Below are 26,409 nucleotides of genomic sequence, written 5' to 3'. Positions count from 1 at the left end.
CAAAAGGATCTCTCTCCCCTTTCCTCCTTTTCTTGAACTCTCCTGCAGGAGCTAAGAGCTGGAAAGTCTTTCCTTCAGTCTGACCTCCTTGCTTCCTGCTTCCCTTCCAACTCTCCCACTCTCCAGAAATTTGCAGAGTGTAATGGTGCCTCCCACTCTCTCTGCTTTGAGAAAAGTCAAAGCGGAGTTCACCCAGTAGCTGTCAGGTAGAGGATATGAGGAAAAGAAAGGGTTGAAGCCACAGCAAGCAGGCCGGGTTGAGAAAGGGCTTTCTGACCACAGACAGTGTGTGAGACAGGGAATATGTAACAGAGGAAGTTGGCAATCCGCTCCCCCAGTGCATGAAGGCAGGGAGAAGCCTCTGCAGCCGATGTATCAGTGTCAAGGCCTCTGACTCAGAGCTCTGGGGTCAATCAGAGGCCCCTTCCTTCTGATACAAACTGAACTGTCTTTCTTCCTCTCCTGAGCTGCTTCCCCCGTACACTTCTGTCGGTGGCCTTTCTTCCTCCAACCCGGGCTAGACACTCTGCGCATACCTGCCCTCAAGTCCAAAGCTCCACCCCCAGCCTGTTTTGGTGGCCCTGGTGTGACCCTGACCCTGAGGACTGGGTTTCCTTTGCTCTCTTGGCCTCTGCCTAGGGGGTGTGAACAGCCACTAAAGCAGGACCTGGGGTAATGGTCAGATCGCCCAGAACTCAGATAGCCAACATCTAGGTTTGCCAGAGACTGAGGGGACTGGAATAAGAGACTTCCACTGCTAAAACTGGGAGGGTCCTGGGCCAACCAGGTTGAGTTGGTCCCCCTAGTGGCCACATGTGTATACACAGGAATATCCCCCAAAAGGAATCCCATCTTGCCTCTTCAAACTCAAAACTGTCAGGATCCAGAATCGTTTTGAGGCCTAGATGTAAAGAGATTCCAAAAGATGGGGGCTGGGAAGTATTGGGGAGGGCAGGTAAGGAACAACTAGCAGTCTTGGGAAGAGCCAAGACTGGGCAGAGAGAAAAAGGAGAAAGGAGAGGTGGCACCTCCCTGGAAAGTTCTTTCTGTCCTCCAGATATCCACACCATTCCTCATACTCCCTCACCCCCAACCGCAGACACCCTCTGGGAGAGCGAGTGCCTGCTCCTGGGCTCCCTTTTGAGCTGGGCGACCTCTGAGGGGAGTGTTGGACTCGGAGAGGAAGATGAGTTTCAGACCCCCAGGGACCCTCCCTCACTGGGCCAAACACATTACAGACAGACAGAAAACTTCCCTTTCAAACTCCATAGACCAACTTCACCTTCCAGAGCCAGCTTCCTCCCACCTGGCTCTTCCAGACCCCGGAGGACGGATCCCATCCCCGCCCCACATGCAAGCGCACACACCTTTCCTTCCTTTCTCCCTTTATTTACAGAGTGCTTGGATGGGCTGACCTGAGGGAACTAGGCCACCTGGGCAGGAAAGGACAGGTCAAGATGCCACGGAAGGCTCGCCCTGCCCAGACTTGGCCCGCTCCAGCAGGGAAACCAGGTGGTGCCCCTGAAGTTCAGGCACGCTGAACCAACCACCGGGCCGAGCGCGCTTCAGCCATGGTGTCATGGCTGCATGGCGTCTTTCACAATATGTACTGGCAACAAGCTAGCAGCGCCAGCACATGGGCACATGCCAACCTGCAAGTGCCCAGCATTCATTAACACGAACCCTCACCCTACACAATCCCTCAGTTTGAAGGAAACTGGGCCTGCCCCAGGCACATAATAGCTCTGCCTTTGCAGATCCAAACTAGTCAGAGGATTCCCAAATGCTCAGGAGTGGTTTTCTTGAGTTCTGAGGGGTGATGGAAGGGGGTAAGGAAGAACAGGATTTGGGGTCAAGGATCCCCCTCCTGACTCTCCTTTGCTGCCCCGCCCCCTGGGTCTCCATTGCCCCGAACCTGCCCCACCACTTTGAGTCTAGAGGTAGTTCGGAGCTCCAAGGTCCCCTCCCTAGAGCGACCGCCTCCTCGGGCCTCTCCGGAGCCCTCAAAGAGCCGCGTGAGAAAGCTGGGACCTGCGCGGGGCAGCAGATCCCCTGCAGTGAACAGGTAGAGCACCGGGTTGATGCTGGAGCTGAAGAAGGCCAAAGCCGTAGTTCCAGCTCGTGCTGCCTGGCCTGCGCCGCCCAACTTCGCCAGGGCCCCTTCGGGTGGAGCCAGAGCAGCCACCGCCTGCACAACGTTGACCACATGGTAGGGGGCCCAGAGCAAACCGAAGGCGAGCACGATGGCGCTCACCAGCCGGCCCACCCGCGTGCCCTGCCGCCCGGAGCCCCAACGGGCGCCCCGCAGTCGCGCCAGTGTCACGCTGTAGCAGCCGAGCACCATCCCGAAGGGCAGTACGAAAGCGGTCAGAGTCTCCAGGCTCAGGTGGATGGCGGTGTGGGCCCGCGACGGGTGGCACAGCTGGCACAGGCTGTCCCCCCAGAGGTGACGGTAGACGGCGGCTGGGACTGCGAGCAACAGAGCGGTCAGCCAGACGGCAAGCAGCAGGTGGCGGGCCAAGGCCGGGCTACGCAGCCGAGGCGCCAGGAAAGGGCGGGTGACAGCGAGGCAGCGCTGCAGGCTCAGCAGGCTGGTGAGCAAGACGCTGGCGTACATGCTGAGCGCACACACGTAGTACACGGCCTTGCAGCCCGCCTGGCCCAGCGGCCACGCCTGCCTCACCAGGAAGGCCACAAAAACGGGTGTGAGCAGCAGTACCGCGCCATCGGCCAGCGCCAGGTGCAGCACGAGAGTGGCAGCCAGCGGTCGCCCCCGAGCAGGCCGCCAGCCCATTAAGCTCCACACCACAAAACCATTGCCGGGTAGCCCCAGCAGCGCTGCCAGCAGCAGGAAGGCGGTGCCTGTGGACCGTGAGGCTGTGGAGCTCAGCAGCGTCTCGTTCCCAGGGGGGCGGTAGCAGTCAGTCATCCTTCTGCACCTACGGGGGGCGCTGGAAAGAGCCACAGAGCGCATTCAGGAGGTGGGTAAAAGCCTACGGTATCCCTGATGCCAGGTGAGAGGGGAACTGTACCTTCTCCCACTTCTCTGCAGCCTGACTCCCTTCTGTCTGGAAGCCTTGACTTCCTCAGGGACCCCAGCCCCAACTCAAAACACTTCTTCTTCTTAGAACCCAATTGCCCTACTCTCAGTCAGCTGCCTACCCAGTCCTCACTCTCAGGCTGTCAGCACCTCCACCTGCACTCCTCTACCCTTCTTTGTCTAGCCCCATTCTTTACACCTCAGGGCAAAAGTGAGCAGTGGGAAGTAAGGGCACTTGGGCAGATCCACTTACCCAGCTGGAAGCTAGCAGCGTGAGGGCCTACAAAGGGCCTGGGGAGGCTGAAAGGCAAAGCAGCAATGGGCTAGGTGCCTGCTCCTGTCCTGTGCCTGTTAAGTTTGCAGAGTGAGGCGAGAATGGGGAGGGACAAGGTGGGGCCTTTCTTGGGGCACCTCCCTCACCCTACTCTTTCCTATCACCAACACGTCCAGGCATGTGAGGTACTGCCTCCCAGGCAACAGGAAAAGCTGAAGGGGTGCAGATGGGGTTCCCTAGTCATGAAAGTGAATGAGTAGAGACACTGCTGAATCCTGACACCCAGCTCTGGCTCCAACCCTCCCAACCCAGTCATCCCACCCTCAGGTCTCTCACTGGGTTGTCAATGACAGCTCTCAGTGTAAAGTGTGGTGCTAAGATCCGCGGGGCAATTGGGGAATGCATGGAGGTGTAAGGGGCGAGTAACCTGCCTGAGAGTTTACAGCACACAACCCTGAAGATACCACATTACTAGGCTGCACCAGGATACAAGACAAGAAACAAAGGAAGGCATGCTGAAAAGAAGCCTTCTCTGGGTAGAGAGGTCAGGCAAAGATGAGAAATGAAGAAATTTGAGAGGATTTAGTAAACTGATAAAGTTGAAGGGAGAGGAAAGACCTGTATCAGTCAACAGCCAGAACTGGGGGTTCCTTGGGACCAGGACACTAACATTATCTCTGTTTGGGTTCCCTCCAAAGCAGAGTGTGAGTTAAGGGTATGGGTACAGGTAACCCCACATTTGGGAGATCAGCTTGGGAAGCAGGAGTGCGAGCAGGAGAACAGAGGGAAGAGGAAAGCCAGTGAGAGTGTTACGGAGCTCCTTCCATAGGCATCAGGGGCATCTAAGAATGCAGAGGATGCCTTCCAGAAAGAGGCAGCATTGACACTGTTACACACACCTATAGCCTGCCCTCGTCAAGGCACTGACTGGACTGCTGAAGCCTCAGACAAGACTTCCAGGCAGGAAAGCAGAGGGACTTGCACTCATATGAGGAGTTCATTGCTGGTGAGAGTCTGAGCTTCCACACAACTGCTCATCACAACTGCAGCTGAGATCAGAGATGGGACATCAAAAGCTAAAGTCCTGATCTCATCAAAGGACCCCTTCTCCTTTCACGATCTTCATGCCCATTGAGTGGTCAAAGGGGAAAGGAGAGAGAGAAAGCGACTAATCCAGTGTGGCTGAAGCAAGCAGTTCTGCAGAATTGAACCAAAGAAATATAGAGCCAACTGCTACCTCTAGACCAGGAAAGAGCAGGAAAGCAGGAGGGCCAGAGTCCCAGACAGGAGCCTGGTGGTCAACAGATGAGGGCCCATCCTTTTCTCACACCCCGCCCAGATTCACTGCCTCACCTCCCCTTTCTCTAAGCCCTGCCCTTGATCCCAAGCTCAACCCAGCCACCCTTTTCCTAAAGCTGCAGTTTACAGGTGTTTCAGTAGGTGGCAGCATGTACAGCACAAATCACATAATGCAGCTTCTATACCTAGAAACTAGCTCCATACAAAGAAAAACACCAGAGGTCACATTCCATCCTCTCACATAGTTCCCATTTACCCTCACACCACCTGCTGCTACCGGAGACAGACCCACAGAAAGTTTCTTTGGCTTTTGCCTGCCAACTCTGGGCTTTAATCTTTCCCACAGGACCCCATCTAGGCCCCTCCTCTCCTCCCTCCCCTTGGACTTTGCCCTCCTTACAGGCCAGGCAGGGGGCCAGAGTCCAGGCTTGACTCATCCCCCACCTCACTGGGGCTGAGGTCCCAGCTCCGAAACAGAAATCATCACCACTTCAGCCCAGCACAGCGGAGAACGACCTAGCCCAGAACTCGCCTCTTTCCCTCCACCATGGAGTACCTCTCTGCCCTGAATCCCAGCGGCCTACTCAGGTGACTACTCCTCTTCCTCTCCACTCTCCGACTTTAGGGGCAGGAGCAGGCCAGCAAAACTTCATTCAGCCCCTAGGAAACCCATGAACCTCATGAACCCCTTCCCCTCCCACTCCAACTTTCCACGGTGGGCTTGTCCAGCTTCCAAACCACCACCATCCACCTCCACTCCGGGGTCTCTTCCTCTCTCCCTGGGCTACTCTAATCCAAAAACCTAACCCCTCCTCCCCTAACTCTCCAGCCACCCCACCCCCATCATCCATCATCCCCATTCCACTCAGCAAACTCCTCACTCCTTCTTGACCTTTTCTCCGAACTACCAGGTCAGTATCCAATATGAGCTCTGAGTTTGGTCGTAGAGTCTGGACCTCAGCTTCACCACCCCCGAGACCTTTCCGTGTCTGTGACCACAAGCGGACCACCCGGAAAGGTCTAACAGCTGCCACCCGAGAGGAGCTGCTAGACAAGGTGAGTGAGCCAGGCCCCTGGGTTCCTACCCCAGAGGCAGCCAAGGGGGTCAAGAAGAGTGAGAAGCTGGGATGAGCTGCAGAAAGGGCTGAGGTTTCACAGTGCCCTTCCCTCTGGTACCTAAAGGGGGGTGGGGGGGAGCAACAATCCCTGCTGCATTTGGGTCAATCTATTTTTTCCCCAAGGAGTGGGCTTTTCTTTGAGGATAGGGGAAGGAGTAGATAGAGGGTGGAGAGACAGACTTAGTCAGTATGGCATGGTGACTTGTGTAACAATTTAAGTTCAAGTCCTGATACTGCCACTTCCTAGTGTCAAACCTAGTGTCAAAACATCCATTTCTTCAACTATAAAAAGGGAATAATATACCTCCTTGGGTGGTTGGAAGAAGTAAAAGAGGATAGTGTATGTAAACAGCTGCATAGATACCTGGCACTAGTGAAGACTCAAAAGACTGTCGTCATTACTGAAAACTGCTGTGGGGGACTCTGGGGGGCGGGGGCGGCGAGAGCACGGTGGGGCTGAGAGACGAGATTCCATCTCGTCAGGCCCGTCAGCATGATGTCCTGCACCCCAGCCTGTGCCTGTTCCCAAAGGATGGACCTCAGCACAACCTAGCTAGCTTTTCTTTTTCTTTTTTAGTCCTAACCTGAGGGTGTTTATTGATTTTAGAGAGGAGGGGGAGATAAGTATCAATGCGAGAAACATTCGTTGTTGCCTCCCAAACACACCCCCAGGGATTGAACCTACAACCCAGGTGTGTGCCCTGGCCAGGGATCAAACCCACAACCTTTTGGTGTACGGGATGATGCTCCAACCACCTGAGCCACATGGCCAGGGCCCTTGCCAGCTTTTCAATCCCAAACCAGGAGTGGCCTGAAGGAGAGTGGGGGAGGTAACAATGACATGATAGGAGCAAACTGGAGCAAACTGGAAAAAAAGGTTGGTTCCTGGTGAGGCCCCCCACAAAAGAACACTGAGATCCAGAGACACCTGAACCGATGGCAAAGCACCAGGAAGCAGAGTTGGGATATCAGTATCGGGCCGCCCAATAGATGCTGGGCAGCTGGAGCGGGGAGGGAAAGGGACAAGCTCTGCCATTCCCTCCTGCTTTGCAGGCACTGGAGGCCTTGCTGCTGAGTGGAGCGCTAACCCTGGTGCTGGAGGAGGATGGGACCGCCGTGGAGAGTGAAGACTTCTTCCAGTTGTTGGAGGATGACACGTGCCTGATGGTGCTGGAGTGTGGACAGAGCTGGAGTCCCAGCAGGGTGAGAGGCTCGTCCTGGGGCTGCTATCGGCCACCAACCCTTTCTGTCTCTCCCAAGCCTTTCCTCTTGCCTAACCCTGGGAGGCAGGGGTGACGAGAGAGGTAAGGATTTATCAAGGACACCTTATTGTGGACTAACAATCCAGGCAAGGGTGGGTCTGTCGCACTATGGGTGGGGATTAACAGTGGCTGTCGGTAGGTGAGGGTCCATTGCACTCATGGGGTGCCCTACAGAGTGGGGTGCTGTCATATGGCCTGGGCCGGGAGAAGCCCAAGCACAGCAAGGACATCGCCCGCATCACCTTTGACGTGTACAAGCAAAACCCTCGAGACCTCTTTGGGAGCCTGAACATCAAGGCCACATTCTACGGGCTCTACTCCATGAGTTGTGACATTCAAGGACTCGGCCCAAAGAAAGTACTCAGGTCAGAGCCCAACATGTTTTACTTCCCCACCCCTACAGCCTCAGTCCCGCAGTTCCTTCTGCACCCACCTAACCCACTAGCTCTCCCTTGTTTCGAGCCCCTGGCCCCCAGCTCTATACTCCCCATTGGCCATCTGACTGCCTCCTGTCTCTGCCCTTCAGGGAGCTCCTCCGATGGACCTCCACACTGCTGCAAGGCCTGGGCCATGCATTGCTGGGAATTGCCTCTACCCTTCGCCATGTAGTGGAAGGGGCTGGGCAGTGGCAGCAGCGAGGTCGCCTTCATCCCTACTGAGAAGGGGCTTGGAGCTTCTGCCCCTAGACTCATCCCAACAGACGGCTATAGGGACTGTGACATTAGGCCCAGGGACCTGCGGATAGTGCAGACTAGGTAACTCCACTGGTTTCCCCACTGTCCTCTGCCCCGTCAGCATAATGCCTCACACCGCTAGCCTAGCCCCATTCCTAGCCATCTTCTCAGCCTCCCACCTACCCCGAAAGGCCACAAGCTTGTCCCAGGCATCTTCATGCCACCCTGACTGCTGCAGCCTCTAGATGTTCACACAGCTCCCCTCCCTGTGCTCCCAGTGCGGTGAAGACAGTCAGCCGTCTTGGACTGTACTCTGAGATCTCTATTTCCTTATACCCTTCCCAAGAATAACAAAGGCATTACCAATAAAAATATAAAAATGTTTACTGGTAAGACTTTTGACTTCGATGACACCAATTTAAGTTAGTAAGGGGACAGGACAGACACTCCCCTTCTCCCTCCCCCGTCTACACCCATTCCCAGATCCCGAGGCCTCAGTCTTCAAGAATTGAGCTCAAAATCCGCCTCCGCTTGGCAACTGCTCCCTGCTGCTGTTCCCAGGCCTCTCGGCGCTTCAGGAAAGTAGTCAGGGCCACGTTTCGTGCCACATGGTGGCCAAAGGGGTCTTTTATCAGCTCCTGATCCCGCTCCCCTGCAAAGGGAACCATTCATGTTCAGTATCAGAATGTACTGAACCCACGCTCAAAGAGACTCCACTTGGAGTGAAGGTCTCTCCATTTCCCTGGACCCTGGGCCTCCCTTCAGATGGAGTTAACCCCTCACTCTCCAAAGAACAAGCTGAGAGGAGGGGTGGGAGTATGGGGCTGCACAATCAGCAGAGGGGCAGGGGAGATCAGACTACTAAGCACCATGACCAAGACCACCCTTTGGAACCAAAGTCTCTGCTGAATTTAAATGCCTCTTCCAGCCACCCAGCTACCTGGAGTAAGGAAAGAGAAAGTCTGAAAAGGTCAGAGACATGCTGGTACTCACCTAGCTCAGCAGCAATTTCCTTCCGGGCCCCCAAGGTTGCTCCATCCCAGATGGCATCTAGCACACGGCTGCCATGGCGACTGCAAGCCAAAGCCACGTACTGTCCCTGTGTTGAGACAAGCAAGGCAGGTCCCTCTAGGGCAGTCCGTGAAAATGTGTTGGGGAGGGCAGGAGGGAGTGAAGCTTCAGAAGTGCAGAGGCTGAGTCGAAAGAGTCTAGGAAAGGCATATCCTCCCTGTCTCTGAAGAATAGTCCTCTAAAAAGGAAAATGGGAGAGGAATCAAAGCAGAAGCTGGAAGTCTAACCTTCAGCGTCTTGAGCACACGGCGGCGCTGCTTGCGCGTCACAGAAGGGCTGGTCAGGACGGCATCCAGCACATGGGAACCAGCAGGGCTTTGGGCCAGAGTCAGAAGCTGTGGTCCCGTCAAGGCGGCCAGACTTTGAAGTACAAGGCCAGGAGTGGAGAAGTGCAACAGATGCTGAAGCAGTAGAGATCCAAGCACTGTCACTTCCCCCAGGGCCCTGGCTGTGGCCATGTCAACCTAGGACAGAGACAGGAAATCAGGAGGCAGCCACCAAAGTACCTCTTGGAGGAAGCCAGAGGTCTGCCACCCTCACCTCAGTGGTGACAGGCTTCCGAAGCCTCCCTGGGCCTGACCCCCAGTTAGTCACTGGCTTGGGCTCTGCCCCACCTTACCTCGTGCTCCGCAGGCACTGACCCCTCCTCCTCCGCCAGTCCGTAGTACACCTCGTACGCCATCAAAGTGGCAAAGAGGGGCGCACAGGCCACCTGCCGAGAAGAGGGCTCTGCGCAGTGGAATGCCTAGATGAGAAGACAAAATGTAATGAGTCTGAGAACTGACTTTAACCCTGACTTTCTAGACAAGGAAAAAGATTCAGGTGTAGTGAGAATGCCTGTGCCCACAAAAATGTAAGCTGCATGAGAACACGGTCTCATCTGCCCCAATGTACCCCCATAATGTACATATGTACCAGGGGTCAATGATTATTTAGTCCTTAAATAAACTTCTCTCTTTGTTCTGGGAAACAATTTTCATTCTAGGGCTATGGGATGGCTTTGGCCTCATTCTCCCATGTTACCTGTGAACTCCTTGGGCATTAAATCTCTTGGGTCCAGAGATACAATGTCTAAAGATTCGATAAGTCCTAAGGGTAGAATTTGAAGGGATGGCATAAATGAGTTGCAGGAACACCCACTCACCTCTAACAACAGCTGCAGGACCTGGGCTTGGTGGGTCCCAACTCGACGGCAGGCTCCCACCAGGGCAATGACTACCCCTGTGTGACCCTGTGCCAATACTGCTTCCAGGGCGGGGCTCAGCTCCTCAAACACAGGGGACAGCTAAGGGGAGACATGAAATAAAGAATCCTTGGCATTATGCTAATTGTGGGCTAAGTTATTCAGAGAAGTCTTTCTGCCAAAAACAACTAAAAATGCTAGATAAAACATAAAAGCATTGCCAATATCAGGATTTTGGTTTGGCTGGATAAGAAAGGTCCAGGACAAGGGGGCTGTCTTAGAGGAGCTGCCTCACATGGGGAGGGGACTTTAAATGACCACACTTTCAGGGTAAAGGAGAACTAGATTCAAACCTGTCCTTCCACCCTAACTCCCAACCCACAACACCCCAGGGAAGCATGCCCTGGCACTAAACAGCCAAGGGAAAGAGAAGCTATGGCAACAGCTCCAGTGCTCATTCGGATTTATAGCCAAGTACCCAGTCTGGGTGGACCGTGGAACCTCAAGCTGCTACCTGGGATTAAGCTGGTCTCCTGCTGCATTGGCATTTGAGTAAAGCCAAAGCAAATCCTTTCTGGGAAGAAGGCACCTTCACCATTAGCTCTGGGAAACCCCCAGGAATAACTTTTCAAGGGGAATAGCCAGCACACAGTCAGAGATACAGAGAGAGACACACCATAAAATAAGGCCCAATGAACAAGAACAAATAAAAACAACAGCATACAGAAGGAGACCCAGGCAAGTTCCGAGCTTACCAGCTCAGGGGTAGTGATCGCATCTAGTAAACGCTGTAAAGGGAAGTTGGCAATAGGATGTGCAGCCAGGGTCTGCAGCCGCCCTTGGAAGTGATCTTCAAAAAGGCTCTGGAGCCTTGGGGGCTCCAACACCAGCAGCACCTGCTCCAGGAGTCTGGAGCTCGTCTGATCCCGCAGGAATAGCAGTAGGGGGCTGAAAAGCGAGAAGAAGGTAGTCTTAACTCCACTCCATCCAAAAGACCGACATCACCTCATTCACTTCACATAGCCCCACCAGCCTTGGTTAATCCTCAGGCCCTGACCGTACCTGCCATCTGCTGAAGAACTGCGGTTACTCAGATAGCCAATCACAGCATCACACAGGTGAGCACAAAACTGGGGCAGTTTGTGGTGTAAGATCTGCAAGGCCACTTGAAAGCAGAAGCTGGAGATCTTGTCAGTGACAAACACTGTGGGGCAAGAGCACAAATAATAAAAGCAACTGTCCCAAAATCCAGACAACTTGTACAACATCGAACAACAAGGTACAAGGGACCAAGGACAAAGGGTCTATACAGAGTCTTTGCAACACCAATCCAGGTCAGACTGGAAAGGAAGACTGATCTCAGTAAGGGCCTTGTTTGAAGATAATCACCTCCAGAAAGGGAGATCCTGGGCCCTCCTCCTATTTCTCTCCTTACCAGCGATGTCTTTCAGAAAGCAGGAGCTCAGGTCCTGAAGACAATTCAAGAAGGATTCGGGAACCTCGAAAGCAGCTGGTTTATATTCCCGGGTTGGGGCCCTTCGTGCTTCTGAAGGAAGATCAAGAATGTGTGCGGCGATGAGAGCACAAACCACCATCCAGGAGGGAGAAGAATTCCAAAGATTTTCAACCTTTTTCATCTCATAGAACACAAACTGATTACTAAAATTCTGTGGCACACCAAAAATATATTTTTTGCCAATCTGACAAAAAAAATAAGCATTAACTTTGATTCATTCACACTGGACAGTTATTGCTATATTGGCTGTTAGCATTTTTTAATGCTAAATTTGACAGTCTAAGGGAACAGAGTTCAGTGCCCCTGACTAAATAGTCAGGTACTGCATGGTTTAAAAATTCTTGCAGTGCACCAGTGTGTCACAGCACACCAGCTGAAAATCACCATAGATGAACCAGGATTCAGCTTAGAGAGGCAGGACACAGCTGAACGCATCTTCTTATCTAGATGACTGAATTGAGACTACATTTGTTTTAATTTTTCTAAGAAACTTCCCCAGCTCCCCCATGGTCCATGAGGATAGTCCAAACTCCTCAGCCAGGAAATGTAGACGTTCAAAAATCAAGCCTTATCTAAATTCTCTAACCTTTATTCCCACAGTTTTTTTTAAAATGTATGTCACTGCCTATGAGTGTGTGATGAAATCAATTTAGTGGGTCTCGACCAGCACCTTTTTAATATAACAATTTAAAAAAGGAAAGAAAATGTCAGAGTGGCTTGTATGTACTAAGGGTATTATTTCCCAATCTTTTGCTTCAATCCGGTATGTGTATAAATACAAATGTACATTGAGTCATGTTTAGCTTTCCCTAATCTTTGGCCTGCTAAGCCCTGTCCTCATTTCTCTGCTAATTCTTCAAGGACATGAAGAATTACTCTCCCGCTTACTCTCTCCTTCTGAACTTCCTAGACTCTCATTTCCTCTAGGTCCACTTCCCTCTCTCCTAATACTTACCAGGTGACTGGGAGCCACGGGGTCTGGCTCTCTCAGACTCCAGAAAAGTCCCTCCTAACACCTGCAGCAGAGTTCTGACCACGAAGCTGCCATGTGTGTCTCCACAGTAGAAAAGAAAATCATCACACACCTCAGAGGCTAGTCCCAGGACCAGCTCCTTCAGGGTGTCCAAGGGAGGATCCTTCCCATCCTCCTCCTCCACCTCCTCCTCCTCCACAGGGTTCCCCAACAATCGAGGCAGCTGCAGCAAAACACTTTCCAATACATGGACCCCGCATCGGTGACAGGCCACAAAGCGCAAGTTAGAGCGCAGAATAGCCAGTACTCGACACAGAGGTTTCAGGGGACTGAACCCCAACAGTTCCTGCAGCATCTCGCTGCCAGTCCTGTTTGTGGACAAAGCGAGGGCCTGAGCCTCCACTTCCTTCAAAACATTGTGCACCATCAGCTCTAGAAAGACAAGAAAGAAAGATTTTAAAGAGACCGAGAGGAGGATAAAGTTAAACTTATCCTTAACCAAGGGGCTGGGAGTGAGAAAAAGGATACGGTAAATGAAACTTAAGTCCCCCATGCCCTGGGAACCCACGAAAATTTCCTTGCCTGTACCGGATTTTATAGTCAAGTCCCTCTCCTGGTCCCACCCGGGAGTTCCTCCCTACCTCGTTCTTCCCCGGTCTCCGGGGCCTCTTTAAGCGCCGTCAAAGCCCGGCGGAAATACCCTAGCGCTTCGGGGCTCAGGTGAGGATGCGCGTCTACAGCCGGCTCCGAGCGTCCCTCTGGAGGCGCACTGGGTTGTCTATGACGGCCTGACGCGGGGCGCCCCGACCCCTTGGCCCCGCGCCCTCGTTTGCTGCCAGCTGGGAACCTGCTCCCGGTCTTATGCGAGGACCGAGGACCCAGTGCCATGGGTGTTTAGTTCCTTCTCAGCCCGCGAAAGCTGTCTCAGCTGCAGCCAGACAAAACTCTGCCAGCCAGGTGCCGGCCAGCTCCCGGATGAGTTTAGAAACGCCGGCGCGCCCAAGACGCAGCGTCTACGTCATAGCCGTGCGACGGCCTCTAGAGGCTCGGAGATAGGGGGCGTATATCCAGATTGCCCTTTATCCGCGTGCCAGGCTCTCGGACTCTCGCGTCCGCGACGCCTGCTAAAACCCCGCCCAAACATCGATTTGTACCCCAGTCCTGTACTCTGACTCAGCGGTAGTCCCCCGGTCTCCTCCCCGTGGCCAGAATCAAAGTTCTCGATTCGGGGCAATCTGCGAGTTTAGTGGGGCGAGGACTCCAGAGGCAGCACAAGGGACCGGTAAGGGACGCAAACTCTTCCCAGTTAAGGCTCAGGGTCCCAAGACCTTGGCTCACAACCTGGCCCAGAAGCCGAGCGTCGGAGCTCAGCCTGGCTAGGCCAGGCCAGGGCCCAGAGCTCCAGGTAGCCCTCTGCGTGGACGCTTCGTGAGGGAGTGCTGAGCCCGAATCTTTCACCCAGCCAGCCTCACTCGGAATCCTGGTACATGTCCCACCCTGGACAGCCCCACCCAGCCCCCTTTTCCACTTCTGGACATCCCAAAGTGGACTGCCTGCCTTGCCCCGAGGCCTGCACCTAGTTGTCCCCCTCTGAAACTTCTCTCCCTTCGGAGGATCCCAACTCCTACCACTGTTGGGGGGCCCCCTTCACATACACAATCTGCAGGCTTTCCTCAGAGCAAATCTTTGCTTCCGCAGGTTTTAACCCTCTGCTTGTGTGTTATTCATGGCAACCCCCATGGAGGGCCAAGTGTGCGTGGTGACTGGTGCTTCCAGGGGTATTGGGCGTGGCATCTCCTTGCAGCTCTGCCAAGCCGGTGCCACAGTTTACATCACTGGCCGACATCTGGACACACTGCAGGCTGCTGCTCAGGATGTGAGTGCTTCCCCTGGGACCAGAGGGGCAGAAACCACCTGCAGGATCCCTTCCTATTATCCACTCCTCCCAACCCCTCACACTCCTCAATAAAACGTGAATATTTTCTCAAAGTGGAATAAATGAACTCCATAAATATCTTCAGATTGGGTCCTATCTGCTACCAAGTGAGTTTTATGAAAAACCGTTGTTTGAGAGCTTTAGGGATTTTGGAATTGCAACTAAAGAGTTGTGGACCTGTGTTTTCCTCTATTTTAGACAAGACTTTTATTGAACTGTACATTCTTACTTGACTTTTCTACTGGTTTTCAGTTAAATACATACTTGAGCACACTTGATTTGCTAGGCACTGGGTGAAGCACTGGGGCTACCCAGATTAATTAGATATAACTTCTGCTCTTAAAAGCTAGAGTCCAACTAGAGGCAGAAATGGTTCATTTCAAGGTAATATGAATTTGGTAAGTGGTTAAGAGGCGAATGTGCACAGAATGCTCTGGCTTCACAGGGTTTCGATATGATATGGGAGGTTAGTTAGGGAAAGTGTTCTAGAGGAAGTGATTCTTGAACTGAGTCTTGAAAGGTAAAGCTAAGACCACTGTACAGCTAAGGGAGCTTCACGAGCAGAGAGACAATAGTGAAAGAGTGTAGATGTTGTAAGAAAGAATTCCAAAGCTTATATATAAGTACAAGGCAGGAGTGTTAGGTAACAGGCTGGAGAGGAAACAGAAAATGGGTCTTGGAAGCCCCAGGTAGGGAACTTTGGCTTTATTCTCTAAGAGGTGATGATCCCATTAGAGGACTTTAAGCAGATCTATATTTTAAAAGTTTTTTTAAATTTATATTTAGAGAGGGAGGAAGAGGGGGAAAGAAACATCAATGTGTGAGAGATACATTGATCTGTTTGATCAACTGCCCCTCGCAAACTCCCAACTGGGGAGTTGGCCTGAAACCTGGGCGTGTACCCTGACTGGGAATCGAACCCGAGACCCTTCAGTTCACAAGCTGGCACTCAATCCACTGAGCCATGTCGCCAGGGGAAGACAAATTTGCATTTTGGATAGTTCATACTATGTGGCTGGAGTATGAAAAATAATATAAGGCAGAAAGACTGGAGGCCAATTGAGCAGTTAGTAGGCAAGGAGATAAGAGAGTTGGACCCAGAGCACAAATTTAGATATAGGAGGCCTGTTCCAGAATAAGGTACTCTTCTTCTTCGTCTTAACTTAGAGGATGAGGCACATTTGTAGAAGCTGAGGCAGAACAGGAAGTAGAAACAGTTCGTGCCTGAGAGCTTTGATGTCTACCAGGCGGCAGCACAGGTGGAGTGAAGAGGATAAGAGGGCTGGGACTGAGTATGGGTTCCAAGTGAGCAGTGAAGGTTGGGAGCTAAGGGCATGTGAGATGAGTGGCCAAGGACAAGGAAAAATATGGATTCTCATTTCACAAGAGCAGCCTCCATGCCTTATTTGTCTCATGCCCTCCACATGCAGAGTACAACACCTTGCACATGGTAAGCCTCGGTAAATGTTTGTATATTTTAAACCTGAGATCCCAATCCACCTTGCTCTATAAAGGAAGGATCTCATCAGAGGGCAATGTTGCCAGCCATGTTCCCTCAGCCGCTGGCTTTGATTCCTGTGGTGGCCTTCTCAGCTCCCACACTGGGAACTGAGGGAAGCTGCCTTATGGCTACACTCATGAGTGACTGTGAGCTCATGTCCTCTTTCTCTCCAGGCGCAATCCCGAGGGGGCCGTTGTGTGCCTGTGGTGTGCGATTCAAGCCAGGAAAGTGATGTGCGAAGCCTGTTTGAGCAAGTGGATCGAGAACAGCACGGGCGTTTGGATGTGCTGGTCAACAACGCCTATGCTGGGGTCCAGGTACTCTGGACTTTATCCCAGCCCCACGGGCCTGACCGCCTACTCTGACCCCTGAGTCCTTATCCCCATTCATTGTCCCTTCCTCAATCCAGCCCCTCATACCATCCTGCCTTCAGACCATCTAATTTATCACTCTCTCTTTGCTTTCCAGACAATTCTGAATAACAGTAAGAAGGCATTCTGGGAAAGCCCCGCCTCCATTTGGGATGATGTCAACAACGTAGGACTCAGGTGGGTGCTCCCCTTGCCCTGCTGCAAGGGCCTGGGCTCCTCTCACTCGCTCACGCAGGCTGAGGGCTCAGATCTTTCCCCATATGCCCCCTCTTCCCTTTCATAACCCATCTCTTTGTCTCGCTTTTGTCCCATTTGTTCCACTCAACTATGGAGAAGTTCCATCCAAGTGAATCTGTACCTGAGAATGTCACCTTCGGTCTTGTTTCTGTCAGTAATTTTCATCTGACCTTGCCCTTTGCCTCTTTCCTGCCTCCCTCTCTGCCCATCCAAATGCATGACCCAGGAGGGGGCCTCCTTCCCTCAATAATGCATACCACCCATAGTCAATATTTCCAAAAATGGTTAGAAGAAATTGTGGGGTTTTTTATTTAATTTTTATCATATTTTTTCCCATTACCATTTAGTTCCCTTATACCCCCTCCCTCTATCAACATTGTATTGTTTTAAATCAAGAGAAGGACAATAACAAAGATTGAGTGCCAGCCATCTTAGCCTCCAGCACCTTACTCCGGACCCGCAGGCAAGGGCATTCCCAGGTCCAAGTTGGGGGGCAGGGGTGTCACAGGGGTGTCACAGGCGCACTTGTACATGTGGTACAGGAGTGAGATGAAACACAGCATTTAAAGTTCTCTCAGCATGAAATACACCAGTGTGTTTTTTATTTTTGGAACCGTGATACTCTCAGAAACTATACTCCCTAAATATGACCACCATCTGTGAGAGTCACTAACCTATTATCTGCAAATTTAAGATTAAAGTGTTTAAGAACACATACAGCTTCTAGTAGCAATCCCAAAGAACAGAATGGGAATCCAGTTGTGATTTCCAGAGTACAAGACAGGTTATGAGGACAGACAGCAATGGTAGCCTAGAAGCAAGAAAAGAAAATCCAAACAGCTGGGAATAGGCACCACCCACATCCTTAGCCCTGCAAAGAGAGGGGCCTTTCACACTTATCTCTCACTGGTCAGGGTTTTCAGCCTACAAGGCAAAGTCCTGGCCTTGATGAATTCTCCAAGGTTAAGGTCACTTCCTCTTGGAAGCCCATCACCACCACCTCTCACCTGCCCCACAGACCTGCACATAAACGTTTATGATGCCTTCCTCTGCATTACCTTAGGCTGGGCTTCCTTTCGAAACCATATTCCCTGTGCTTGTTTTCCTTTGGAGGTTCCTGTTTCCCATGCAAAAGAAATTTTTTTATGGTTACCACGTTTATATGTATTATTTTTTGAATTATGGAAAGATATAAAAATCAGTATGATCTCATTCTCTTATCGCCACCTATTTTTCCCTTGACTGAGATATAACTAGTGTTGATAGTTTAGTATTCTACCATTCTTCTAAATATTCAACTTAGAGTAGGTACCATAATTTATCTAATCCTTTATTTGTTGCAGTAGTGAAATTCTTGGGAAAAATGTCTTTTTTTTTTCTTTTTTTTTAAAGATTTTATTTATTTATTTTTAGAGAGGGAAGGGAGGGAGAAAGAGAGAGAGAGAGCAACATCAATGTGTGGTTGCTGGGAGCCGTGGCCTGCAACCCAGGCAGGTACCCTGACTGGGAATCAAACCTGCGACACTTTGGTTCGCAGCCCGCGCTCAATCCACTGAGCTACGCCAGCCAAGGCCAAAATGTACTTCTTAAAGATGTAATAAACATTATAAAACTGTCCTCCAAAAAGAACCCACCAATTGATAAACTTGTGACAGTACTGGAGGATACCTTTTTCACATCTTTAGCTGTGCGAAACCACCAGGCCACTCGGTCAGGCAGCCTCTGCCACTCTGGTAGGCCAGAGAGATCCGAAGGTGGTTTTGATTCATACTTTTTATTATTTGTGAAGCTGAGCTTTTTATTCATTTATTTATTGGCTCTTTATTCTTTTGTGAGCTGTTTGTGTTATAAATTTACCTTTACATCAACTTGGCTTTTTTTAATCGTCACCAAGGATATGTTATTTTATTTTTTTTAGAGAGAGAGGAAGGGGGATAGAGATAGAGAAAAAAAAACATCAGTGAGAGAGAAACATCAATTGGTTGCCTCCTGTAGGCACCCTGACTGGGGATCAAACCAAAGCCTTTTTGATGTACAGGACAACGCTCTGCCCAACTGAGCCACAGGGCCAGTGCTATTTTTACATCAATTTGTAAGCGATCTTTGTTGAATAGGTTCCTTTGATATAATGTTTACAAATATTTTTCCCAATTTATTACTCATTTTTTGCATACATGCTCTCTCCAGCTCTTGATATACATAAACATGTAGATGTGTGTATTTGTCATTTACATATACGTACATATAAAACATTTATGCACATGTTTTACTTTTAAGAAGTCAAATAGGTCAACCTTTTATATTTTCTATCTTGGTATGCCTCTAAGACAAGTGTTCCTCACCTCAAGTTCATGAATACATTGTCATGCTTTCCTTCTGTGCCTTCATTTCCTAATACTCAAATAATTTATCCTTTTGAAATGTATTTTGAAATGATAAATGAGGTGGACAGCCAATCCCACCCACCTAATAAATGGCCAGTTGTACCAAATTCATTTACTGAATGATCCCTCTTTTCCTGTTGAATTGAAATGTTCCCCTTATAATTCACTGAATTCTCATTTACACTTGGATGTAATTATTGACTATTTTGTTTCATTGACTCTCTGTGTATTGTTATACTAGTACTGCATTCTTTTAACTATTATGTCACCATACATTTTAATATGGGATGGGGAGAGCACATCTTCCCACCCACAAGATATTACTCTTCCTTTTTCAGAATTGTCCTGGCTATTCCATGTTTATTCTCACTGAGCTTTAGATTATTTTGTTAGTTCCTCCCAAAGTCTTATTGAGATATAACTGGAAGTGACTGAATCTGCATAGAACTGATGTTTTACATGTTGATTCTTCTGAATAAATTATGCCTGTACTTGTTCTTCTCTATTAGACAGAATTTTAGTTTTTCCATGTAGATCTTGTATGTTTTTCCCCTGAGCTACTTTAGGTTTGTTACTGCTATCATGAGAGAGCTCTTTTCTTCCAGTGTGTCTTCTAGAGAGTACTATTTCTCATCCTTCAGTGGTTAATTCTATCATGTTCTCTCAGAAGGTGGCCTCAAGCCCTAGATTCTCCAGGTCTACCGCACTGCTGTGCTGCCTTCTCCTGGCTGACCTTAGCCACTAGAGGGCAGAGGAAGCTGCGTAGGTTCCAGCACCCAGGCCAGCACTGAACAGGGCCCATTCCTTCCTTACCCCTCCTTCTAGAGGCCACTACTTGTGCTCAGTGTATGGGGCACGGCTGATGGTACCAGCTGGCCGGGGACTCATCGTGATCATCTCCTCCGTTGGGGGAATGCGGTACACCTTCAATGTCTCCTATGGCGTGGGCAAAGCTGCGGTGAGGACCCAGTGGCACAGGGGTTGGGGAGGTACAAAACAGTGACGGTACCCACTTACCTTGGGAGGTAAATCCCCAGTGGTCAGAGGGGTAAGGCCAGCTGGCCATCAAGCTCTCCTTTACCCTTCCATGAACAGTTCCTTCAGCTGGACTCCTCTGCTGGCCAGAGTCAGTAGTACACTGGGGAAGGTAGACAGCTGAGACAGGGCACCTGGGAAGGGCACAGGACTGGGGCATCCTCAGCAGAAGCAGGGAAAGCAGGGGAGGAAGGTGGTATGGCCACATGCCCTGGCTCTCACTCTGCCTTTTGTCCCCCTGCAGTGTGACAGGCTGGCTGCTGACTGTGCCCATGAGCTACGGCGCCACGGGGTCAGCTATGTGTCTCTGTGGCCAGGGTTGGTGCAGACAGAACTGCTGAAGGATTACATGGAGAGGAGTGACAATGCTGAGGATCCCTTGTTAAAGCAGGTTGGCGAGGGGAAGCCGAGGGTGGCACAGAATGCAGGGGAGTCAGCCTGTCCATCCTTAACATCAAGGCAGTAACAACAGCAAGGAGAGGATGCTGGGCATTTTACCATGACAATAGATTATGGGGCTGAACGCTGTGCACATGTCTTGTCCTTTCATCTTGTCAGGGAGACAGTATCTCCTTTTTATAGTGAAACTGAAACCCAGAAAGATAAAAGACTTGCTTAAGGTCATCCCATGGTCTTGACCCCTTGACACTGCACTAACCTAGAAGGTCAACATAGTTGGCTTCCCCTGATCCTTCCACTTAGGAAAGACAGTGGGTCCTGGGGCTGGGGTACAAGACTCACGTGGATGTGGGGAGGAGTGGTTCTGGCACCTTCCAAGATGCTGAGTCTTACAGGTGCAGTGTTGAGGGCCTCCTTCCGGAACAGAAGCTGAAAGCAGGGGAAAGACATGGGCAGTGCTCTGGAAAATTAACCCTTCACTTCTCTGCTCCTGTGTTTCAGCTCAAATCTAATTTCTCATCCGGGGAAACCCCAGAAATGAGTGGCAAATGTGTGGTGGCTCTGGCAACAGGTAAAGAGGTAGGGCAGCTGGTGGCAGAAAGGGCCTAAAGGGTCTGCAGGGTGGTGGCAGCCAGTTCTAGGTCTTGGCTCAGGAGGTGGTTGAGGAATAAACCTTTCTTGTCTCTGGCTTCTGGAGACCCAAAGGGTCAGGATTCCCATTTTGAGGATTGGAACTTCAAGAACTAGCTCCTTGGACATATGACCAGAACCCAGAGTCCCAGGAGCCTTCCTAGGACCAGAAACAACTTTGGGCTCCTCAGCCTGTCTCAGTGGTGCCCTGTCCCATTGGGCCCGAGCCTTGTCACCCTGCACCACTCCCATGCCATCTCAGCTGTATGTGTGCCCACAGACCCCAATATCCTGAGCCTGAGTGGAAAGGTGCTGCCGTCTTGTGACCTTGCTCGGCGCTACGGCCTTCAGGATGTGGATGGTAAGAGCTCCAGCCCAGCAACCAGCCTGGCCCTGCTTGCCTTCTGTTTCCTGCTCACTCCTCCCTCAATCCCTTCCTGTTCCTCCCTCACATCCTGCTCAGTGTTCTCAGCCCAGGTGGAGGTGTCCAAGGAGTGGTAAACGAGGGTCTAATCCTCCTTCTTTTCCTGTTCTCAGGCCGCCCCATCCAGGACTATTTGTCTCTGAGTTCGGTTCTCCACTCTGCCTCTAGCCTGGGCTGGCTGGCCTCCTACTTGCCTGGCTTCCTCCGGATGCCCAAGTGGATTATGACGCTCTACACAAGCAAGTTCTAACTCTCCTGGGCTTACGTCACTACTCTGCCAGTCTTTGCATTTGGACTGGGTGGCTGGGCCTATCTCAGTAGAACAGGGCAGCCTTTCCCATGTACCACGTGCCCCCAATACAAAGAGAGAAAGCTTCTGCTGTGTGTCTTTGGCAAGCCTTGGGGCCCTATAGGTCCTTCTTTGTGCCTTGGTTTTCCTTGCCCCTACACTTTTCTTTTTGCCTTAGTCCTGACAAATAACTCTGGGTACTAATTAGGTCTCATTTCTCCTTCAACACATTTTTTTGAGTGCTGATTCTGTATTGGGCCATGTTTTGAATACTCAAGAGAAAGACCCAAAGACATGCAAAATGTTTGGGCTCTCCAGGAGCTCCATAACTGGGACAAGGCCCCTTTCCTCTAGAGCTGTTCCTGCTGTTCCCTGCAGAACGGTCCATCTCAGGGGCACCTGCCCTGAGGCGGGAAGGCCTGTTTCTCACACCCCAGCTGGGGATCAGTGCCCCTCCACAACCAGAAGCAGGCACCCCTCGGTCTCACACTGCTTTCCTGCCCCTTCACTGCACCATCTCTTCAGGGATGCCTGCCGCCTTCCAGCTGCGCCTGATGCAGTGAGGGCGCTGTGCTCAGGGGTGATGATTTCCTGGGACTTGGAAGGAAAGTATAGCCCAAATTCAAGTGAGGGGCAAAGGAATAAGTGATGGTACTAACACACTCTCATCCTTCCTCTCAGGATGATATCACCTGAATTACTTTCTGAAGAATTAATTGAAGAGCCCTTTAGGGCTGCCTTGCCTGCTCAGGGGGCTGTCCCAGCCTGAGGCAAGGCAGCAGAGAGTGTGTTCCAAAGAGGAGCCGAGGGCCACTCTAGGAGGACCTTCCAGACAGCAGCCTAAATGGCCGCGGAGGTAATGGGAGTGCTGTTGTAAGTCAGAGGGGCAGAGACCATCTCCAGTCTTCCAAAAAGGCGGGTAAGAGCAGAACCTTCTCAAGACTGCCCACAGTGCCTTCAGCAGCTGCGATCTTCCTGTGGCTTTCTGGGGACAGCCCTGGTTACTGTTCCCTTAGCATTCTGGGGCAGCTCACTGGCTTGCGGGGGCCGGCTGAGCACAGTTCTGCCAAGTCCGCAGTAGCAACTACACGGTGGTTGCCAGAAGCTGGCCATATAGTGAGAGCACATGTACCACAGCGACCAACAAGAGCTACCAAACAGGGTTTTTATTGTTTTTTTGGTGTCTTGTTTGTTTGTTTGTTTTGTTCTGTTTTTTGGAGAGAGAGGGAGGGAGCTGGCCTTGTCAGCACATGACTGGCACTGTGCTCCTAAACCCTGCCATTTGCCCAGGTGCCCCATTTGGATCGCAGTGATAAGATTTCCTCACCGCCCTCTTATCCGCTCTCAATTCCTGTTGTCCCCCAAGGTTGGCGAGGGGCAGAGGCAGTTGCCTGTGTGCTATAATACGAGTAAGGGCCTCAGGGTCACCTGCAGCCTTCCACAGCCACCACTAAAAGCCATCAATAGAAGAAATCCTTGTTGCCACAAGGTATTATGGGAAGACCATGTGCTTCAAAGTCATCCAAATCTGCATATAAGTCCTGATCCCACCATTTCGGGAACTACATGAAATAACATAAAGCACCAAGAAATACATAACTATTGAAATAGCCACATCCTTCTCTCAAACATTTAAGAGCATCCTCTGCACCAGGCACCATTCTTGGTCTTGGGAGAACAGAGAATATGACAGACCAGGCCCCAGCCTACCAACAACGTTCGTTTCAGCCCTGGATGATCTCAGAGGTCATCTATACCTTCCACTTAGTAAAAGAAGTGAGCAAGCTGGCCCTGCAGGATCCCACAGCACATGTGGTTAAACCTGGAGTTTCTGGTATCCCGGGGTACCAGAAGGAACAGCGTTCTTTATAGTCTACCACCCTGCTTACCTCCAACAGGATTTCATTAATCTTAGCAGCATAAGCAATAGAGTACAGTGCTTTGAGATAATGAAGACAGGACAGTGAATTTTGACTGGATGTAGAAGAGACTCAAGACTGAAAGCCCAATAGTGGAGAGTCAGGATATTTGGGGAATCAGTATTCATTAAAAAACATTTATGTAATGCCTCCTCTGCACCCAACACCATGCTAGACACCGCAAAGATGAGTTAAATTTGGTGAGATGAGCCCTATAATAAAGGTCGCACAACGCCCTGTGAATACAGGAAGAAACAGCCAGCTCCATTACAGAACTGAAGGAGATGACACTGACCAGAGATGTAAAGTGTGGGGAGAGAAGGGGTTTAGTTTGTTTTTTAACTTATTTTTAGACAGAAGGAGAGAAACATCAATGTGTGGCTGCCTCCCACACACCCTCGCACTGGGGACCTGTCCCACAACCCAGGCACATGCTGTGACTGGGAATCCAACCAGCGACCCTATGGTTTTCAGGCCAGTGCTCAATCCACTGAGAAATACCAGCCAGGGCATAATTTTTTTTTTTTTTTACTAAAAAAAGGTACCAAGATATAAAAATGTGACAGAACAGAACAGCTAGAGCTTTGATGTGGCTTAAATGTAGATGTGATAAGGAATCAACTTCCAGAGAGAAAGATGAGCAAAGACAAGTGGTTGAAATGTAAGTTATAGGCAGTAGGCTTCCACTGAGGGGTCCATCTTAGATGCTGAGTGACATACTATTAAGGAAGTGCTCCCAGAGGAGGCCGGCAGGTGGGTGGGGTTGGGGGCAGACAAGCAAGCTAGCCACCCAAACAGCTCGAGCTTGAGGGCTCAGGGCAGCCCCAGCTGTGGCCTAGGGGTGAAGCAGCTCCGTGAGGCCAAGGACCCCCCTCCAAGAAGAGCTGAAGTGTCCACCAAGAAAGCACACTGAAGGGGGTGTCATGCGCAAAAATAGAAAAGGGCACCCAGGGGTATGTGGGCGGAGCACTGAGGGTCAGCTACAGGAGGAGTTAAGCAGGAGAATCGTGTGATGAGACCTGTATTCTAGGAAGCTCTCTGGGACTGAGGTGTGGGGAGGACACAGCAGAAGGAGACCAGGCAGAAGAGCCAACATACCATGCCCAGGATGTGGTGGCAGTGGAGGTGGGGGCAAAGGGGACATGGTAGGCGGCAGAGTCAACAGACTGGGGGCCTGTGGGAAGGGAGGTGGGGCAGGACTGCTGTGGTGTTACCACTGGCATGGGGAACTGTGAGACCAGCAGCAGGCATGGAGAAAGGAGGAATGCACCTGAGCTGTGAAGGACACGCCAGCTTGCCTGAGGCTAGCCCTGGTGGGTCCCTGAGGGGCTGGCTGAGATGCATGCAGCCCCTACCCTCGCCAGCTTGACTGGTCCCCAGAAGATGGTTAATCCCTCAAAAGAGCCCAGGGAGAAGAGGGTTGGTTTTGTGGGGGGGGTTTGCATTTGTAATTTAAAAATTTTTAAAGGTCACACTTTCACATGGCTCAGAACCCAAAAGTTATAGAAAGGTGTGCCATGACAAGTCCCCTCCTATCCCTTGGGATATAGACCTTTGAGTGCCTATATCCCAACTCAGAGGCAAGGCAACCAGTGCTACCAAGTTTAAAGGTAGTCCCAGAAACAGCCCAGACAAATAGCTATAAGTAAATAGCTACACATACTCAAGGAACTGATGAGACTGTGTGCAAAGTGGGACGTTTCTTCCTCCAGCTAATGGGGGGCGGGGGGGGGGGGGGATCTTCCAGCCTGAGACCTGTTCTGGCCCTGAGTCCTTCGCTTCTAAGCTAGGAGTATCCCTGGGCCCAGAAGCCACTCCCCCTCCCGGGCCCTCCTGCAGCTGCTCCCATCACCAGAAACTTCCTGACTTTGCCAGCCGAGAGAGTAAGAGAGTGACTGACAGCTTAAGGGATGGAGAACAAAGGCTGCAGAGAAGGGGCGTGAATGCCAAGGAGCCCAGCCCCTCCTCACAGAAGGGAGCCCATGGTGCAACTATGAAATGCATGTCACACTTGATGTGGGATTCTTCCTTCTAGAGCAACTGCCCAACGTTTAGAGTTGCCAACATGAAGCAGACTGGGAAGTGTCTGTCCCCATGGATGTGAGCTCTGACCAACTGGCCAACACGAACAGCAAGTTGATGGAAGCAGGGCTGGAACAAGAGGTCCAGATTCCAGCTTTCAGAACAAGTCACCAAGGAGGGGTTCCCATTGGGTCCTGAAGGCCCCTTTGGGGATGTGAGTGACAGTAGCCTGGGGACTTAGGAACAGGGAGTGAGCAGCTCTGGCCCAACCGACAAATCAAGATGAGCTGGTTGGACCCAGACCTGTCCTTTTTCCTTCCTCATCCTCGCTGCTATGCACCATGGCTCCCAAAGGCTTTGACGTGGTCTCTGAGATGTTGAGTGAGGTCCCTTCAGCTCCTTCGCCTCCCCATTCCTGGGGAGGGCCCCCACCATATCCTCAGAAGTCACTTTGCCACAACCTGTCCCCATCCAATCTGGTCCCTGGTCCTCACCCCCTAAGTTGGCCCACTACTCCACTGAGGCCCTCCTCCCTGAGCCTTCTGCCCACGCCCTCTCAGGCCTCTCATCCTGCCACTGTTCCTCCTGGCCCCCGAACCCACCTCTCCACAGGACCTTCCCCTACCCTTCCATCTCCTAGTTGGCTGGCCTTTGTTGCAGCCTCCTGCTGTGCCCTGGGCAGGGTAGGGTGGACCAGCACAGGCCAGCCTTGTAAGGCAAGGGTCCAGTTCTCAGAATGCTTTCAGTCATCATCATGGAACAATTGGACAACTACGGCAAGACCCTGGGTGGGGACGCAAAGGAGCAGGAGGAGTCAGTGTAGCCAGACTGCTCTCCAGGTCACAGGAAACT

General features: G+C 51.3%; 4 protein-coding genes across 6 annotated transcripts; 2 read left to right on the top strand and 2 right to left on the bottom strand.

The window, feature by feature from the left end:
* Positions 1 to 1,851: 1,851 nt before the first annotated feature.
* Positions 1,852 to 2,974, bottom strand: LTB4R2 (leukotriene B4 receptor 2). Its single transcript, XM_045841140.1, has one exon. It carries the CDS (start codon positions 2,972 to 2,974, stop codon positions 1,853 to 1,855), a length of 1,122 nt encoding a protein of 373 aa, XP_045697096.1. The 3' UTR covers position 1,852.
* On the top strand, positions 2,871 to 8,060 carry CIDEB (cell death inducing DFFA like effector b). Of its 2 annotated transcripts, XM_045841142.1 has the most exons (6): positions 2,871 to 2,981; positions 5,016 to 5,201; positions 5,525 to 5,669; positions 6,785 to 6,934; positions 7,168 to 7,358; positions 7,520 to 8,060. In XM_045841142.1, exons 2-6 carry the CDS (start codon positions 5,161 to 5,163, stop codon positions 7,650 to 7,652), a joined length of 660 nt encoding a protein of 219 aa, XP_045697098.1. In that variant the 5' UTR covers positions 2,871 to 2,981; positions 5,016 to 5,160; the 3' UTR covers positions 7,653 to 8,060. The 2 variants fall into 2 exon arrangements, with proteins under 2 accessions (XP_045697098.1, XP_045697097.1); XM_045841141.1 differs by lacking the exon at positions 2,871 to 2,981 and having other exon boundaries at positions 5,003 to 5,201.
* NOP9 (NOP9 nucleolar protein) lies at positions 8,027 to 13,401 on the bottom strand. The gene is made up of 10 exons (XM_045841136.1): positions 13,052 to 13,401; positions 12,393 to 12,842; positions 11,357 to 11,467; positions 10,984 to 11,125; positions 10,677 to 10,869; positions 9,883 to 10,023; positions 9,358 to 9,483; positions 8,966 to 9,202; positions 8,661 to 8,766; positions 8,027 to 8,319 (listed from the first exon to the last, which is right to left on the bottom strand). Exons 1-10 carry the CDS (start codon positions 13,296 to 13,298, stop codon positions 8,162 to 8,164), a joined length of 1,911 nt encoding a protein of 636 aa, XP_045697092.1. The 5' UTR covers positions 13,299 to 13,401; the 3' UTR covers positions 8,027 to 8,161.
* A 48-nt stretch (positions 13,402 to 13,449) lies between these two features.
* DHRS1 (dehydrogenase/reductase 1) lies at positions 13,450 to 21,702 on the top strand. 2 transcript variants are annotated; one of them, XM_045841176.1, is made up of 9 exons: positions 13,450 to 13,692; positions 14,109 to 14,286; positions 16,021 to 16,164; positions 16,316 to 16,395; positions 19,665 to 19,797; positions 20,119 to 20,265; positions 20,775 to 20,844; positions 21,184 to 21,264; positions 21,441 to 21,702. In XM_045841176.1, the coding sequence occupies exons 2-9, from the start codon at positions 14,137 to 14,139 to the stop codon at positions 21,575 to 21,577; spliced, it is 942 nt and encodes a 313-aa protein (XP_045697132.1). In that variant the 5' UTR covers positions 13,450 to 13,692; positions 14,109 to 14,136; the 3' UTR covers positions 21,578 to 21,702. The 2 variants fall into 2 exon arrangements, with proteins under 2 accessions (XP_045697132.1, XP_045697133.1); XM_045841177.1 differs by lacking the exon at positions 13,450 to 13,692 and adding an exon at positions 13,699 to 13,893.
* Positions 21,703 to 26,409: the final 4,707 nt, after the last annotated feature.

This window comes from Phyllostomus hastatus, unplaced genomic scaffold (assembly GCF_019186645.2).
Source record: "Phyllostomus hastatus isolate PE091 unplaced genomic scaffold, TTU_PhHast_1.1 phas_contig_348, whole genome shotgun sequence".
NCBI classification, from domain to species: domain Eukaryota; kingdom Metazoa; phylum Chordata; class Mammalia; order Chiroptera; family Phyllostomidae; genus Phyllostomus; species Phyllostomus hastatus.
Note: the sequence above shows the minus strand (reverse complement) of the source record. Positions and strands in the feature narration are given on the sequence as shown.